The sequence below is a fragment of the Lissotriton helveticus genome, chromosome 8 (genome assembly GCF_964261635.1).
Source record: "Lissotriton helveticus chromosome 8, aLisHel1.1, whole genome shotgun sequence".
NCBI classification, from domain to species: Eukaryota; Metazoa; Chordata; class Amphibia; order Caudata; family Salamandridae; genus Lissotriton; species Lissotriton helveticus.
In genome coordinates this window covers 277493891-277512890 of record NC_136069.1, presented here as the reverse complement: position 1 = coordinate 277512890, position 19000 = coordinate 277493891, and the positions used below count along the sequence as shown (strand labels likewise).

Genomic DNA, 19000 nt, shown 5'->3' with positions numbered 1-19000 from the left:
TACCATATTTACCTTACAATCCCGGCATATCGTTCTATAAACACAGTAGACATTGATCCCAATACACCTATGTGATACAGAGAGATATAGATCTTTAGTTTAAAACTACTCAGTTGTGCACAAATCATTGCTCTGTATGATTATTTCTGTTTTGTAACTATGTAACTGATTCAACGTGTTACCCCTACCTATTGAAATGGCTATGTTACTCTGTACTAAGCTCTAGACATAACACATCTGCAGTCAGTGTTTAACAGAGCCTTATTGGATATTATTGTTAGCTGGTACTCTTCGAGGCAGGCTCGAGCCCTCCTCTCACTCTTACATCCGATCACCCAACAGCCTGTCTTGCATAAGACACCCATCACCCCACATTCTACACCTTATCTCTTCAGCTTCTGTCCTAATTGGAGAGGTTTTTTTTTAACTGTTTTTAGTTTTAAACATCAGTAGGTGAACCTTGTACACAATAGACTTAACATTATTACAGTCAGTAGTTACTTTCAGGGATACAGAGATTGCACTTGGGGAGCTCATTCTCCAATACCACCGCCCCCTCAGAGTGTCTGTGCATCTAGAATATCATTAAGTTATTTCTCTATTCGTAAACAGTCGCGCTGTACATGCTGACATTCCCATAGCGTGTGAATGTAGGTGCCTCGGTCTGCTTTACAGCTTAGACAGTTGGGCATGTCTTCCCTACCCATAGCGTGTAGTCGTGCCCTGTCATAGTAAACTCTGTGTAGGACTTTAAATTGAATCAACCAAAGTTTATTAATAACAAAAGAGGGTATTGAGGGACTGCCATCTCGTTGTGATCTATCTCATCAACTCCTGCTTTAGGATTCTATGCTTCTGGTTGTCACACTTTTTTTCCCCCATTCCAACTGACTGAAGAACCCCTGGCTCCAGGTGCCTCAGCATAATATATCATTTCATTCGGGCCTTCTCATCAAGGAGCTTCGAGGGTCACTCCTGTGTGTCCACTTGACTCTTCTCTGAACAAAAATGTTCAATGATGTACCCCCCTTGATACAGTCCAGTTCTTCACCTCAGAAGCTTATTCAGGGTCAACTTCATGGCCCCAGGTGGAGCCCAATAACAGGATGTATTTTCTACTTCATAGGTTCCTTAAGGTCTCTCCCCTTCCCTTCATCCACTTCTCACCATATCTCTGTCGTGAATTGCTTTCATGTCTGAAAATCATCCATTGTCACCTGAGAAATCTCCAAATTCTGTCCCTCCAACAATCCTGTTGCCCTGCACTCTGGCAGAGGTTCACACTGCAGTTAGTCAACAGGTCACTCCACGTGTCTGCCCTTGCTTGCACCCTCCTCTCCAGCTGATGAATTCAACCTTGCTGTTTCCTTACCTCTTTAGAGCTGATGCCCCAACCTCCACCTCGGCAGGCCTATTCCTATCCTAGGCTTGCTGCTTCCAGTGTTGTTTCCGTTACTCTCGGGCACAGTCCATTGCACCATATCTGCTTCCCTGGGCTTTATAATATTGCATTCCCTGTCACTTTTGATTTGTGGAAAACAGATTTTTCAGCCCTATTGTAGTTAAAATCTTTTGTTTGGCACACTGTCCTCTGCATGGAAATGGCGACCCTCTGCACTGGCTCCTTAGAATCGTGGCAAATCTGCACCCACAGGTAAGTTACTAAATCCCGGTCACTTTCACTACACTGCTGAGACAGTAGCTTAGCAAGTCCCCCAAAAATCTTGTGCCTTTGGGTGTAGATTTTCCATTATTTTTGTAAACAATATTTAGGGCACATTGTGTCATAGGATATTATGACAAAATATTAATGGACAGTACAGTATATTAAAAATTAAACTGGGCAAAGTGGGCTGTCTTTGTTTATATATCTACTGCAAAAGCTGTAGGATGTAGAATTTGCACAGATTATTCATCTGATCCATTCTGGTAAAACTGTTGAAAAATGCCTGTGGAACATCCAGTTTGTATTACAATAAACACTTCTCTTCATGAATCCACATTATTTAAATGTGTTTCCCTACTGTGTCTGAATTCTGAAACTCTTTTTAAAAGGCAAAAATCCGACACCTACCCGGCGGAACCGCCAACGTTACAAGCCTTACAGGCCCTACTCCTAGCCCCGTCATGCCAGAAATTGGTCACCCGCTTATATAATATTTCACAATCTGAACAATGTGAGATGGCAAATAGATCATTAGCTAGGTGGGTAACACTGCTAGGTGACAAGATAGAAGAGCGCGATTGGGAATATAGCTGCACACAACTACATTTACTGACATCCAACTGTAACCTATGGATAATACATTTTACATTTCTACACCAATTTTATTACACCCCAACCCAACTTCACAGATACGGCCTCAGACCGAAGGACAGATGTCAGAGATGTAACGCCTTGAATGCGGATTTCCTACACTTGGCGTGGGTATGTCCACTGGTACACAAATATTGGCACGACGTTATAGGGGCAATAAACAAAATGCTAACTGAACAGGTGCCAAGCACGCCTCTAGTGTGCTTATTGGGGATTTATAAATGAATGCCGACAAGAAGATGGAAGTTCCTAGCTGTGTCACTGCTACTTGCGAAACGGCGAGTAGCTGTTAGATGGGGAAGTAAACACCCCCCTAGATTCAAAGACTAGCTCACGGACATGTCATATTGCAGCAAAACCATGGCGATATATGCGGAAGAACTACCGCTTACATCGAGGCCCGGTGATTTCTGGGAACCGCTGAAACAATTCCTTCTGACGTTACAGGACACTGAGTAATATATGTTAATGGTTTACAAGGTGGCGCATAGGTGATGCCTATGTCATTTCCGTCTATTCTTCTCACAATTTAGGGGAAGATGTAGGGGTCTCATGTCCCGGCGTCATGTGGGGTGAAGTGTAGTATCTATTGACACCTGCTGGAATGTAAGCCCCAGACAATAAGTTGTTATTGCCACATTGTGATTTGCTGTGATGTTTACTGTCAACTGTGCCTGTAAGAAATGAAAAGATTGTTAGGATACACCTAAAACCGTTGCATATGTTTTGAAGAATACCTCTGTACATGAAAATGCCTTGGTATGTGTAAATGATAAAGATGACCAGACGAAATAAATAAAATATATATTTTTAAAAAGGCTAAAATCCAGTGTCGGACCGGTGCAATTACCAGAACCAGCGTAAACAAACAACATTTTTGTCTACCTCCAGCAATGAAGGAATTTCTTAGAATATTGTCTGTAAAAGCTGTGGTTTTTGTTCTCTCAAACGTTAGGAGGTCTGTTTTTGTTAGCCTAGTAGGTAAGCTACATGGCTGGGAGTTGAGGATGGGGCACTAGGCATATTTACCAGTCTTGCAATTGAAGTTTTCACTTTTTCCAAGTTGATTATTGATTTCATTTCTGTACAATGTAAATACCTAGTTTCCAGTAGTTGTGCGCTTTCCTCAAATTCACCCTACTTTATTACCCCCCCCTCCCCCAACTAAAATGTCTAGGCTGCCTTAGCCCCTCACAAACAAGGGTGTCAGTGGGCTGTTAGTCAAAATGTCTTTGCTAAATTTAAATGCAGATGATGAAACTGGTTGTTCCAAATGGACTTTTCCAAGATGTCCGAGAGCGATAATTGGCCATATCTTGTCCTATTGCATTATAAGGTCCTGATTAACGCTTTCCTGATTTAAATGAGAAATAAATCATCTCTTAGTGCCATACGTGGTCTTTTGGCCTAGGACCATGCACTTGTGGTGTAACTGTTGGTGTACTTTGCATTCTCCCAGTACCAAGACTAAATGTCCTGCTTCTCAGGACCAAAATATGGATCAGGAAAGACAGAGAAAATACTGATAGGTTAGCAAACTGTGAAGGAAATCATTTAAGATGGTGACTCACACTAATGCTTTATACTTTGAAAGATTAGATGTGCTTTATCGATCTGAAATGCTTTAGCTTTAAAACAAGTGTAAGACATCCGAGGTTTGTATTGGAGAGAATTCATTATCAATACAGACTACCTCCTGATCCCAGCACAGAATCAAGGGTTTCAGTATGCTTCAGTAGTTGTTCCAGGCCTCATAGGACTGGGGATCAATGGATCGTCTTTCTTGAGCTCCTTTTTGCAGTTCTTAAGCTCCTCCCCTGCAGATATCATCAGTTTTCGTTTTAACCAAGCTCTGCCAGTTGCTTGTTTAGCACTCACGTTGTAGGTTTTTGCCATTATGTGTGTAGTCACATTTTCGGTGATTGGTGACTACTGCCAGATTCTTTAAATACATGGACAGCTTTCATTGTAGCTATCTAAGAAGCATCCTTGTAGAGGATTGCCAGCTGATTTCGAAAGAGAATTTATCTTTTTTGTTCAAGAAATTAGAATTCTTAATGTTACTTTTAGGAAGAAGCCCCTTACTTAGTGTTTTAAAACTATTTCCAATCCAAATCTGATTTTATTTTTTCCTGTCAAGGTTGAAACTCATGAGGGGAAAGAAAGGGTGCGGTACTTTAAGGATGATGACAGTCAGAGCCTTCAAGATCTGGTCAGAAAAGAAAAGATGGGTACAGCCGAGGATCAAAACAAGCTCTTCATGCGAATGGCTTCTAAGGTAAAATGTAAAATATTGCAATCTGCTTTTTTTAGATGTATCTCTTTACCTTCTTTTTTTTTACATGCGCCATGAGCTTTATTAATTTTTAAACACGACTGAGAACCACTATAAGACATTTAACAGAAGCTACTTAACTTTCCGCACTCAATGGTGTTGCCTGGCTCATCCTTAGGACTTCAAATAGCTCTTCACATGTATGCAAATGATTTACTTCCCTCCAACCACATAGCATTTCCCATTCAATATAATGCCAAAGTAATGTGCTTATACAAATTCACTGAGGTCTGTGCTATTGACATTGTGAAAATCAATTCCTATATATTTAGCATGCTTTTTAGCAACATTCTTTCATAGCATGAACCGTATAACGTATCTAAATATAGGTTTCTCTCACAACTTTAAGGGGTGTCACAAAATGTGTTCACATTTTATATGCGTTTCTGTAGCGTGGAATGTAATTTGATAACGTATTGTGTTAATGTGCATTTCATTTAAACTTAAACATGAAAGATAAAAACTATTTTAAGGTAATCCATTGGCGGCCGATCCCTTTATAAGCTAATGTATTTGGAAATGTAAAGTGAAAATCTGCAATGTGGCAAGCCTTTTTGACAAAATGCAATACCGTATCTGAACGTGTGTGCTTTGTCTGGCATGATTTCAAGATATTGTATGTGCAATAACCTCAAAATTGACTGACCATTAGGGTTGCAAGATCTGTCCTATTGAAAAGTGAAGTCCAGGACTCCTTCATCCAGCACTACTTCGGTAGAAATTGTGGTACGTATAGCTTCTTATCCACAACTCCTCCCCTGTTGCTAGTCACTTGTCGACACAACTCCACGGAAGTGGCCAAGCTTGCCCATGGCCTTGTTCGATTCCTCTGTTCTAACTTGCTGCTCCTCTGCTGAGCTGCAATTCAACCTACAGCCACAGTTGCCACCATGTCTGTGGCCTCACTGTGGTGTTAAGCACTACCACATATTGCCTGTGCGTTCCCCCACTCCCAGTGTCCCATCAGTGGTGGAGTTGTGGTGCTGTGAAGTGACCTTGCTCCATGGGTCTTTGGCACTTTGGTGGACTGCGTCTGTGCTTCCTTGTAGCTTTTGGCTCAACTGAGTATTGAGTTGAGTCTGAGCTGCTGACTCACTGAGCAACCACCCAATTGTTTCTGAGGATATTTTGTGACTAATTGCTCCACTCAGAGGGATTTGACACACTGAAGTATTTAAGTGTGAGCTGCCAGGGACGGAAAAAGTAGTCTGATCAAACCAGATCGACCACACCCACTGCCTACATCAACCCAATCATGTGCTTATGTAATATGTACATATGTGAATTTTAAAAAGAAAGAATCCAAGTGGAAACGTGAAATATTGAACTGAATAAAGAGGAAAAGAAGATCGAGAAGACAAATATAAAGGAAAGACAAAGAAAGAATAAAAAAAAGGCAGGAAAATGTTCAACAGTAGAAAAAGTACAATATACTTAAGAGTATCATAGGGGGAAATAAAAATGAAAAAAGGGATAGAGATAAGACAAGCAATGCAAGAAGAACAAAGACAAAGAACATACCTAAGAATCCAATTAGAGATGGGGGGAGAGACCACTTGGGATAGAAGACATGCCCAAGCATGACGAAGGGGAAGGCGAGGGAAAGTCGCAGCTCACGGAACAAGGGGAAGGACAAACAGGAACAAACACGGATGGACCTGTAAGGGAAGGAAAACTAGTTAATCTTAAGAAACAACCATGCTATATTTAACAATAAATCTGGTAAAGCAACACCAAAGTAATCCGCATTACTTCGATAACAAAAACATAACTGTCCAATTCAGAAAGCAAAAGTCTAGGAAGTTCTCGCAACTCTACACAGCCTGAGATGAAGACGCTCCCAAGAAATCCATTGTTTCCATCGTGCAGGAATTAATTAAACTTTTCAGTCTAATTGGGTCTTCATAAGTTGTAGTTTTATTCTTATAGGTGACTTTAAATAGGCAAGGGTGGAAAAGACCCTAATGAGCTCCAAGGGATCTGAGTTCTGACCTCAATTTGAGAAATTCTTTACTTCTGTCAGCTGTGTTTTTAGTGTAGTCTTGAGAAAAATATAAATTGTAGCCAGACCAAACGATGTGCTCGGTTGATTTAACTGCTTAAAGGACTTTAAGTAAGTCAGTATACTCTAAAAAGTATAAAAGAACACATCTAGGATGCCGTGGAGTGGTAGAAGTAGCTTGTTGATGTCCTAGCCGATGAGCACGTTGAATATTGAGAGAAGTTTCTGCTGGCATATTCAGAACCATTGGAATGAAAGACTTGAAAAAAGGATGGCGGTCATTGCCTTCCGTGCCCTCCGGCAGTCAATAGATGCGTAGATTATTTCACCTATTTCTATTTTCTAGGTCTTCCACTGGTCTCTGGAGTGAAGCGACTTGAGATTAAAGAGTGTTGACCTTAACTTCAGTGAGTCCAAGTGAGGACATATTGTGTTCTACCACAGTTAGCTTTTCATCCATCTTTGACCAATTCTCAGTGAGAAATTGCAATTTGTCATTGGTTTCCTCCATATATGGTCGTAGTGAGAGTATTTCTTCCAGCAACATGTCTAAAGAGACAGGAGAGGACGGTTTCGGAGGAGATGGTGGAACTTTTTTTATTCTTTTCGTGGAGTCTTTTCCTGCAGCAACAGGAGCAGGTATCGAAGAGGAGGAGCTCTTAGATATAGAGACCAGAGTGTCCTCCATTCTGGAGAATTTCGTAAAAAATTGTAGATTTTTTGATAAACGACTGCGTGGAACAAGCCAAGGAAAGACTAACCCTTTTCAAACTAACTATAAAAAATATTTGCGAAGTCTTTGAAACAGCCAAAAAGGAAGCAGGACTGAGCCAGCACACAAACTTTAGAATAGGATATAAGCGCAGGCGATGGTCATAGCAGGAAGATGTTCCAGAAAAATAAATCAATCACTTAGCTGAGGTGATATGATTTACATATTTTTACTTAGGAGCTGAATAAATACTAAAGTGAAGGACAAACACCATCCCAGACAGGCAAAAAGAAATAGCAACATGCCTATAGAATAACAAAAAAAAACACTTGCAAATGCTTCCTCAGCAGCATTGTATTGATGCAGAGAGTCGGTCCTCTCACAAAATGGCAACCGTCATTTGTCTGAGAGAGGATGTGCCTCAAACACAGCAGAAGCTGCAGGCCAAGCCTGTGGCCGTAAAATAGATAAAAATTATCTCTGTCGCTTCAGAAGTTCGTGCATCCTCTTCTGACTGTCAATCCATGAGGAAAAACAGCACAAAACTGCAGCCGTACCGTGCCGTCCCTAGGACAGCCACTCGGGCGACGCCACCTTCCAAGGCTGCTAAGCCACGTCCCCAACCATATCTATTTTTATCTTCAGAATTTTTGAAACTCCTAAGAGTTTAAGGAGCCTTATTAAACTCCAAATTCATAAGCCCTAAATACCATGTTCTGTAGTAGGGGATCTTTGTGTATAGTCATAATCTAGTGAATAGTCCGCCCATGTGCGTGGACCCCAGAGCAATCAAAAATAATCTCTTAAGCTGTCTTCTTTGCAGTCCTGCATAGACACTTAAGAGAAAATTAAGACAAATAATGCAGCCTAACATATACAAGGCTACAAAGGCCAACCCTTCATCTAAACCATGAAAAGGATAGCCTACCATGTCCGGTTTTACACTATTTACCAAGTTTTACTCACAGGGAAAACTCCCCTTCACCAAAATCCTTGAAATGATAGAGAGGAAGGGTTGGACAGACAAGCCACCATAGGCTGCCATTATGTGTCTTGAAAAGGGATACCGTGCCTTTAAGGAACTCTCCAGAGACCCTCGGTATCCCAGGATGCACAGCCAAAGTCCTTTTACTTTCAGTTCTTTTTTCCGGCTCCTGCTAGCAGGACCCTGGAGCATTGAGCTTTCCCTTTTAGGAGTTTTTTCTTCAATTTTGGCACTTTTCAAGTGTTTAGAGTGTTTCACTCGACGTCTGGGGTCTTCCTCTTCCTTATGCTGTGGTTTTTAGGCAGTTTTGCACACTCTTTCTGTCGAATATGCCTGCTTTATTCGATAAGTGCCCAGAGTGTGCCAGGAAGAAGGCCAAATCGGACCTCCACAGAGTTTGCATACTCTGTCTCCCTTCCTCCCATGTCCCAGAAGCCTGTGAGATTTGCCAGTCTTTCTCCAGGAGGACCCTGCGTGACAGGGAGAAGATTCGGCTCCAAGGACTGCAGCAGGGGAAACATCAGGAACAAGTTGGGTCTGGGCATGGAGGAACCTCGTCCTCTGCCCGTGCTTCGGCCTCTGGGGGGCTCCACAGTCAGGATAAGGCCAGGAAATGGCAAAGATCTCCGTTGATAACCTCGACGTCGAGAGGGATGACCACCATCTGCTCCCCGTCGACCCAGGGCCGAAGAGACGTCGCCGTTCGACGTTGAGGGGACTGACGTCGAGACCTCGGACGAGGTCGACGTCGAGGGCTTCATCGGCGTCGAGACACCGTCGACGTCGGGATGAGTCCAGGAGGCACCGGCGCTCGCCGTCGAGGCGACACCGCCGTTCGCCGTTGAGGTCGACTCGACGTTCGACGTCCACGAGAAGAAAGTCGACGTCGAGGGATGTATCGGCGTCGAGACATTCGACGTCTAGGAAGGGGTCGACGTCGAGGAAGGAGAAATCGACGTCGAGGAGGCGGTCAAGGGCCAGGACTGTGTCCTCTGCCTCAGTGGTCAGCCTTTCTTCGGTATCCACGAGCCCCCGGTCGCAGCGGCGCCGGCGCTCGTCTGAAAAGAGGGCGGCCTCGAGAACCTCTTCGTCAAGGCCTGCGCAGAAGAAGAAGAGGAGAGTGGTTAGGTCTCCGGACTCTGAATACTCTCAGGCCTATTTGCCTTCTAGGCTCAGGACGCCTACGCCTCTTCCGTTAGCTAAGAAGAATCCTCCTCCTACTCCTTCTCGTCCTTCAACTCCTCCTCCGCCTCCTCCTCATCTTCCTCCTCCTCCTCCTCCACCGTGGCTTACTCCACGGTCTCTATCTCTGCCGCGCTTCCCGTCGCCGCCTACGAGGCTCCACAGCCTAGGATTCCGGTCTGCCGCCGCAGATTCCGCCTCCTGTACGGCCAGTGAATCGCCCGAGGCCTAGGAGGTCTAGGTCACGGTCCAGAAGGAGGCACCGATCAAGGAGTGACCGTCGGTCTTCGACACGGTCACGGCATCGTCACTGGAGGGACAGGTCAAGGTCCCGTCATACGGACTCTTCCAGTGCCTGGGGATATTCGCCCACCTTATCGGATTCACCCCATATGAGAGTGTCACCGGTGGATGACATCGTATCGTTACAGGAAGTTTTATTGAGAGGGGCAGCGAAGCTGGGGATTACTCTAATGGTACCCACACCTTCTACATCGGTAATTTTCTAGACCTTTCACAAGCGGCAGTTGTCTTGACCCTTGGTGCCAGGGCTGGAGGAACCGGCTATGGATCTCTTCTTGACTCCGGCGTCAACGAAATCCGCTCCTTCCCGGTTGCAGAAAAAGTACAGGCCCCCTGACTCCGATCCAGCGTTCCTTCGATCAGACCCGGTGCCAGATTTGGTGATCGTTACTGCGGCCAGGAAGCAGCACCCTACTGCCCCGTCTTCTACGGTGCCTCCGGATAAGGAGAGCCGTCAGATGGACTCAGCGGGAAGAAAAGTCTGCGGTACGGCTGCTACTTCCATGAAAGCCGCTAGTGCCGCGGCTCTCTTGGGTCGGTATGACCGGTCTTTGTGGGAGTCCCTGCAGCAGTTTCTGGAGCACCTTCCTAGGGACAAGAGGAGAGACTTCCAGGAAATCATCAATGAGGGCATGATGGTATCCAATCAGGTTATCAGCTTGGCTGCAGATTCCTCTCTCTTGGCGGCTCATGGATACTGTCATGGGATTAATCTGAGACGCCATGCCTGGTTGCGCCTGACATCACTGAAACCAAAGGCGCAGCAGAGAGTTGCCAACCTGCCGTTCTCTGGGTCGACGCTCTTTGGTAAACATGCGGATGAGGAGATGGCCCGCATGAAGGCGGAGGCAGAAACCCTGACGGCTGTCGGGTTAGAGAAGCCAAAAGAGCAGAAGAAGACCTTCCGTCCCTTCCAGAGACGTTTTGGTGCCCAGGGAAGAGGGCAAGGTCGTCAGGCTGGCCAGCAGCACCAACAGCAGCAGCAGTACCAGCGGTGGCCTTTCCAGAAGCACCAGAGGGGCAGAGGCGGCCAACAGTCCTCCTCGACGCCCAAAGGCCCGGCCGGGTCTAGGCCCTGCGGGGTTACTTCCTACTCGTCCGTTACCCGCTCCGGTGGGGGGAAGCATACAACATTACTTGGCAGAGTGGAGGAAAATTACTCAGGACAAGTGGGTGCTGAATATTGTTTGCAATGGATATAGTCTACGTTTCGTCAACCCGCCTCCAGCGATTCCACCGGTTGGCTCGCAGTTCCAACTGCGCGAGCTTAAGATGGAGGCCGATACCCTGTTAAGAAAAAGGGCGATAGAAGACGTCCCTCTGTCTCAAAGGGGAAAGGGTCTTTACTCAAGGTTCTTTCTGGTGCGCAAGAAGGACAAGAATGAGTTCAGGCCCATTCTGGATTTGCGACAAATGGCAAAGCAGGGAAAAGTTTTGCATGCTGTCTTTGCACCAGATTTATCCTCAGCTGCAAAGGGGAGACTGGCTTTGCGCAATAGATCTGCAAGATGCGTACTTCCATGTGCCCATTGCACGGAAACACCGGAATTTCCTGAGATTTCTAGTCGGCACCAATCACTATCAGTACACCGTACTACCGTTTGGACTGAAGTCTGCACCCAGGACGTTTTCAAAATGCATGGCAGAGAAAGAACAAGGTGTTTGTCTACTCGTACCTGGACGACTGGTTGATCAAAGCCTCCACCTTCCAGGAAGCGCAACTACACTTCAACAGGACGGCCGTTCTGTTGAACCAGCTGGGTTTGCACATAAACATGTCCAAGTCTGTTCCGACGCCTGTCCAATGCCTACAGTACTTGGGAGCCTCCATCGATACTCTTTCAGCAAGCCTGTCTCCTTCGGAGGAGAGACACTTATCGATCCTTCGGAAGGCTCAGGCTCTCATAGCTGTTCCATCTACAACAGTGAGGACGGTGTCTTCTCTACTGGGGTCGATGGCCTCTTGCATCTTCCTCACGCCACTCGCACGCCTACACATGAGGCCGTTGCAGGAATGTCTGGAGGATCAGTGGGACCAGAAGCGGGGGAGCTGGGATGACAGGATCAAGCTGTCCCTGAGATGGTGGTGCTCCGCAGAGAATCTCCTCAAGGGGGTTCCATTCCACAAGGACATTCCCATTCAGACTGTAGTCACGGATGCTTCTCTCCACGGCTGGGGAGCGCATTCAGATCATCTACAGATCCAGGGAATGTGGTCCCGGGCGGAATCCACGTATCATATCAATTTCTGGAACTCAGAGCTGTGCACTTGGCACTGAAGGCCTTTCATCCGTCCTTCCAGACCAACTCCTTGCTTGTGCAGATGGACAATACGACCACAATGTATTACCTCAACAAGCAAGGGGGCTCGAGATCGCGCACACTGTCACAGGAAGCGCAGGCGATCTGGCACTGGCTACTAGCCAGACTACTGACGATAACGGCTACCCATCTGCCAGGTGTGCAGAATGCTCAGGCAGATGCACTCAGCAGGCTGGTGCAAGAAAACCACGAGTGGGTTCTAAACAACGAAGTGCTAGGAGACATCTTCGACAGGTGGGGCACTCTGGACGTAGATCTGTTCGCCACTGCCGAAAACAGAAAATGCCGAGACTTTGCCTCTAGGTATTACCAACCGGGGACCCTGGGAACGCGCTATGGATCAGCTGGGCGAACAGCTTTCTGTACGCTTTTCTACCCATTCCCCTGATGCCGGCGGTGCTCATCAAGCTGTCTCAATCCAGAGCACGGATGATCCTCATTGCTCCGGAGTGGCCCCGACAGTGGTGGTTCACGGACCTGCTTCACCGGGCTCTCCTACCCCACATGCGGCTGCCGTGTCGGCCGGACCTTCTCACGAAGTTCGGGGGCAGATGGTGCACCCCAACCTCTCATCGTTTAGTTTGGCGGCATGGCTCCTGAGATAGTGCAATATGGACACTTGAATCTCCCTGAAGATTGCATGACTATACTTAAGGAAGCTAAGAGACCCTCCACTAGGACTTCCTATGCCTACAAGTGGAAGAGGTTCTGCATCTGGTGCACTTCCAAGCATTATGATCCGACAACCTGCAAGGAAGATGTCATCCTTCCATACCTTTTGCATTTGGCTCAGTCTGGCCTTAATTTTCATTCTATTAAGGTTCACCTCGCAGCATTGACTGCGTATAGGAAATGCCCTTCACAGACATCCTTCTTCCAGATCCCTGTGATTAAAGATTTTTGGGAAGGATTGAAGGAAGATTTTCCTCTTGTCCGGCGTCCTTTGCCATCATGGGAGCTGAATGTGGTGCTGTCCTGGTTGATAAGGGAGCCTTTTGAACCCATCCATAAGGCTTCTCTGCAGCACTTGTCATGGAAGGCGGCCTTCCTTGTGGCCATTACATCGGCCCGCAGGGTGAGTGAAATTCAGGCGTTGTGTTGCCAAGAACCTTATACTGTATTTCATGCTGCTACGGTTGTGATGCGTACTCACCCTAAGTTCCTTCCTAAGGTGATTTCTGATTTTCATGTCAATCAGACGATAACTTTACCTACGTTTTTCCAGAATCCTTCCACTCCAGCGGAAAGGTCTCTCCATTCCCTGGATGTCAGAAAGGTGTTGAAATTCTACTTGGATAAGACCAAGGACATTCGTGGGTCAGACCAATTGTTTGTCAATTATGGGTCGGTCAGCACTGGTCTTGCCACCTCAAAACAGTCCATCTCTAGGTGGATTGTGTCCTGTATCCAGTTATGTTACCAGAAGGCTAACAAGACCTTAGGGGGTAAGCCTAAGGCTCATTCTACCAGAGGCAAAGCAGCTACAACAGCTTTGCTTCGTAATGTTCCCATTGCAGAGATCTGCAGGGCTGCCACTTTGAAGTCGGTCCATACCTTTGCTAAGTGTTACTGTCTGGATTCTGATGCCAGAGCAGATACTCAGGTTGGGCAGGCTTCGTTGAGAAATCTGTTTGCACAGTAGTGGTGTTGTCTTTTTCCTCCACCGCCGGATTGGTTGTTGGGATGGGCTTGCCATTCTATTCACTAGATTATGACTATACACAGAGATCAGAGAAAATCAAAAAAGGGGATGGAAGAGGTGGTGCTGGTAGGCACCGAGGTGGGCACGTCCTCCTCTTGTCAAAGTTTTAGTAATCACAAAGGTCCACCTCGGAGAGGTTTATTGTGCATCCTGTTGGTGTTGGAATACACATGATGTGTTAAAATACCCCTCACACACCAAAAGGGCCCTTGGTGTCATGCTTCATCATCGGGGTCTTCCCGCTCGTCTACCGAACGGGGCAGTGCTGCGACAAGCGACTACGCTGGAGCACCTTTTGAGTGAAGGTGCTATGTGAGTGAGTGGGAGTGAGTGTCAGTAGGGTCAGGGGTGATATGGTGATATTTAAAAAATACCTGGCCTAGTGTAAAGAAAAAGTATTTATTAAGCACTGGCTGGTATTATTAAAAAACGTGATGTCGGAAAGATTAAGCTGGTTAGTGTGCTAGCTTTCCTGTGCGGGTCAACATGTTTCGGGGCACCATGCCCCTTCGTCAGGACCGGGGTCAGATCCCCCTGTCACTCACTAGATGTTTTGCCACAGCTCGTGTACGTACCCTAAACTGTAAGGTAGTAATTTTTATCAATGTGTATTTATATTTTATACACCCTAGCTAGTACTGGTATGCTTGGTTGTATGCTAGGTTGGTAGGGGATCAATGCCCCATGAGCCAAAACTGAACAGATGGGTAATTGGAGGTCCAATAAACCTCCAGCCTCGTGGTGTTTCCTCCTCTGTTCGTGGCTTCCGTGACAATCACGTACTTGGTACATAGCATTTCTGTTAAATTGGACACGTAACCTGAGCTGTAGTGGGTTATTATGATGTAGCGTAAAATAGTACACATTCACCCTGAAGGGGTGCTTTAACTCTGAAATAACAGATGGTTATCATTACCCAACTCACCAGTACTCATTTTATCAACGTCAGGAGGATGAAAGGGTGATTGGTCCCGCCAACTTTTTAATTTGTGACCGATCCTTAATCCGCTGAGTAACCAGGTCCAGCTTGTAGAAGGGGGCTGTTATGTGATGAGAAGACAGCAGACACTAAATGTACATTGCTTATGTTCAGAAGCGAATTGAAAAGTCTTCGCAGTAGTTGTATGATTGGGTAAAAAGATCTGGGGGCATGCCCCAGTGAGCTGCTGTACTTAAGAACGTGGCCACAGGGTTGTCAGGTTGCAGCATATCAAGCACCCAGAGATACTTCTAACCAAGACACTTAAAATCACTTTTATTGCTCTGTGACCAATGATGGTACACCAAGTTAGTACCTCCATGATAATACTTAATACCTGATACTTATCCTTCTTGGAAATACGCACTAGAAACTCCAACTGAAGACAATAGGCCACTCCCTGGGTCAACATTAATGTGTTTGCCCACAGTCAATGCTGCCCAATGGCAGAAGTATACCTGCGTTTGACTAGCTAACCAGCTTTCTCCTCTTGTGCTCTTGCTGAGCTTATTGCCCTTTTGCTTTTCTAGGAAAATTGCACTGAAAAATTCATTATTTCATCTCATTTAAAAACGAAATTCAGGAGATGAGCAACATTCTCCTCTGGAGAATGTTGCTGAAATTTGAGCGAGGTATTATGCCTCACCACTTTCAAAGATTACCAGCTGCCACTGATGTTTACATACATATTCTACATGTCCCACTTTTAAATACCATGCTCACTACCTGATTGTCTGCAAGACCTACATAGGGGGATTTACTAGTATTTAAAGAGAAGAATTTGTCTATCAAAAAGGCCTATTTTACCAGGCCACATTGCAAGTTTAAACTTCAGCAGTCAGGCAACAATGGTAGACTGGAAGCCAAGTTTTCCTTGTCACACTAGTAGATGGCACAATAGGTGCAGAAGTTCACTTTCCATTCATTGGGTTAAGTTTCTACGCCATATACTATGGTCTTATGGGAGAATTAAATATGCCAATCAGGGATTAGCCAATGAGTACATATTTTAGGGGTTAGAGCACATACATTGGGCACTGTACAGCAATGCCCCAGAGTGCAAAGTCTAAACATCTGCACTAAAATTCAGCAAAAATATGGGGGTGATCAGGTAATGAGTATTTTCTCACTTATCTGATCTGTCATAGCACCAAGAGGCCCAGTGTGTGGTTGTTCCCTCCATAAACCATCCACAGCATAACATAACTGAGCTACAAAGCTGATAAGGTATGCACTTGCTATATAAAGACCTATTACTAGCACTATTTCAGCATCAGCATCTGCTAGGTCTTTTCATCGCTCTTTTCCATGGAGTGGGAATGGAAGAAACAGACCAGTTAAGATATTTGACTTTATGAATGACTCTTGCGCGCCTTACTAATGTGGTCCCAGTGATCTAGATTGCGTACAGGCTGTTTAGCCATTTAAACTTTGCCAGACTCAATGCTACTCTAGATATGCCTTGTGCATTTGATGAAATCGGAATAGAAAATTGCATGGAAATGCACCTGGTCACATTTGTGACCGTATGACCACTGATCTGAGGGGTTAGTTTCAGGAGGTTGCACTTCTGTACATTAGCCCTCACTAAAGCTAGAATTTGAGTTTTACGGGTGCTTCTGGTGCTACAGGGTTGTGCACTCATTGTCCACACATGAATTTTGGCTGATTTTCGTTTGTTGAATCTTCACTTCTGTTTGAGCAGTAGGGCTTCTGAAGGGACTCATTTTTTAATGCCGTTTCATTTATGGGCTAAATCACAAAAAGTAAGACGCAAGGTGAAAAATCTGAAACCTGCTTCTGCAGGACTTCCAGGTGTATTCTCAGGCAACTATGGCCTTTTTAAAAAAATCAAGAGTACGGTAATGGCTAAAACTTTGTTTTCTGCGTGCAGATTTCGGAGCTGGTGAAAAATTCCACATTCAGAAATGCATTGCATTTAATTTATATTTTTTCATGGGAACCTCTTTCTTTCATCCAAATAAATATGGCAGTGATCTCTCCCTGACCTCAACCACGGAACTCAGTTCCGCCTGTCTTCACAGAAGTCAAATGCCATGTGCTTCCAGTGTGAGAAACTAACTGCAATGTGTTTGGTGACTAGTTCCAGTTTACACGTTTGTTGGTGTTCACCCACTTGGACCGGTTGACCCACGCATGAATGCTCAGAAACTTGTATCTTCTCCTAGATTTGCGGAAACAGCAATTCCACACTTGTAAATAATAATAATAATAATAATAATGCACATTTGTAAAGCGCAAACATCACCCGCAGGGGTCTCCATGCGCTGGGGGCTGTCGTGAAGATTAAACAAACAATTGCCCAGTCACATGGTGCTGGGCTAATCTGGTGCTGGGGATCGAACCGTGATCCCCAGATTCCAGCGTCAGTGTCCCTGCTGTGCTTGGAAAAAGTGCCAGCCCGAGCCTCTAAAGCAGAATTGGGCATTTAAATATGCAGTATGCAATTGTGTTCCTCCGCCGACAAGTTGGATTTAATGTGCAAAATGTTCTAATCCTGTCATGCTTAATACCAGTGTTTCTCAGTCCTTCGAATTTTCTGGCAGATAAGGTGGCCACACATATGGCTATTGGTCAGGATCACACATTGTGGTGAAGTCGAGATTAGAGCTCAGGTACGACGAGTCTCAGAGCCCGTAATATAGCACTAGACCACGTACATCCCTTCGTGCAAGACACAATCCACCTAGTTTTTGTAGGGCTGTGGGTGTGTGAGACTTGTTTCCTGTATTAGAATAACTTAATTTCGAACCGTTGTGCTGTAGAAGGGATCTACTTCTGCTGGCTTTGTCCACACTTCTTAGCCCTTCCACGCCCGCTCAAAGGAGGATAAATGACGTGTACCGCAGGCCACCTCCTTCGGCCGGCATCCATATTTAGTCGTTAATAACCCCCGTGAGCTTTAATCGGAGGCTGAAGTCGCCCCTTTATGACCATTCGTTTGCAGGGGCGCGGCGGAGGGGGGATATATTGCTGCAGAAGTGATAGGCTCTGCCCCCCCGGGGAGGAATCACTGAACTTCTAAATATAACCGCGGCATTGAAGGGCATCAAACGCAGCCCCTGGGCGCTGTGCAGTGGCTGCTGCGGATCCATCTTATTGACGAGCTGCTGTTAACGCGTCCCTGCCGCTGCCCTGGGGCATGCGCGTTTATACTTGGAAACATTAGCGCGCGCTCTGCGCAGCCCTCTTCACAGAAACCGCCACGTCCCGGAGCTTGCGTGACATTTTGAAACATTGCCCACGTTTTTACATTATGATGACCTGTCTGCATGACCAGGAAGCGAAGGTGCTGCTTCAAAATGTTAACATTGAACAAAACATAGTCTTGTGGGGTTGTGCTGCCAGATAGCCGTTTACGATTAACAGTACAAACTAAATTACTACTGAACGTACTGTTCTGAAGGTTGGTTTTTGAATTCTCTTCTTGCACCCCCCGTCGTGTCAACGTTTGTGTTTGCTCTTTAGCCAACGTTTCACCTCTTCCCGCTTCTCTTGAATATGTTCGTATTTCTCTTGGCTCAGGTACTAGACTCTTTTACAATTTGACGTGTACACAGATGGCACACATTATCCGTCCATCTTGAGAACAACGTGGAAAAGCGGACCATCACTTAAGAACGCCTTGAGCATGTCTACTTTGTAGGAAGCGAAGCTATCTTTGTCTGAACAGATCAAACACTGAAGCCCAAATTTCAGGAGGGGGGGTTCGGAGTTTCTCCCTTTAAATGGTCTTTAACACATGGGCCTACTGTCATCTCTTCCCAAAAGGGAAGTGATCTGGTATAATTTTCGATTCTTAACTTAGTTTATTTCTCCTCCCCCGTAAAGTAAGACCATCAATGGAACTGACTTCCCACTGAGAATCCTCATGTAACTCTAACCTGGCTACTGATAGAGGTGGCACGTGCCATAGTCAGATTGGATTACTTTAAAATAACCTACTGTGGCCTCCCCGCCTCCAAAAAACCGAAAATGTTCCCAGACAGTAGAGTGCAGAATCAGGAAGCCAAAATGTACCTGCTGTGTTTGCTTAATTTGCTTAACTGTGACCCCATAAAGCTCCCCATTGGGTTCCTGTTGAATTCAGGTTGACGTTCAAAACCCTGTACAGTATGCACAACACGTACTGAGCAAAAA

At 45.5% G+C, this 19000-nt stretch overlaps 1 protein-coding gene across 1 annotated transcript in view; it reads left to right on the top strand.

Moving 5' to 3' along the window:
* The window catches only part of CWF19L2 (CWF19 like cell cycle control factor 2), a 1282529-nt gene that overhangs the window by 719997 nt on the left and 543532 nt on the right, over positions 1-19000 (top strand). The window contains exon 12 of the mRNA XM_078657031.1: positions 4458-4595. Coding sequence (XP_078513157.1) covers positions 4458-4595 — 138 coding nt within the window. The remainder of the gene's footprint in view (positions 1-4457; positions 4596-19000) is intronic.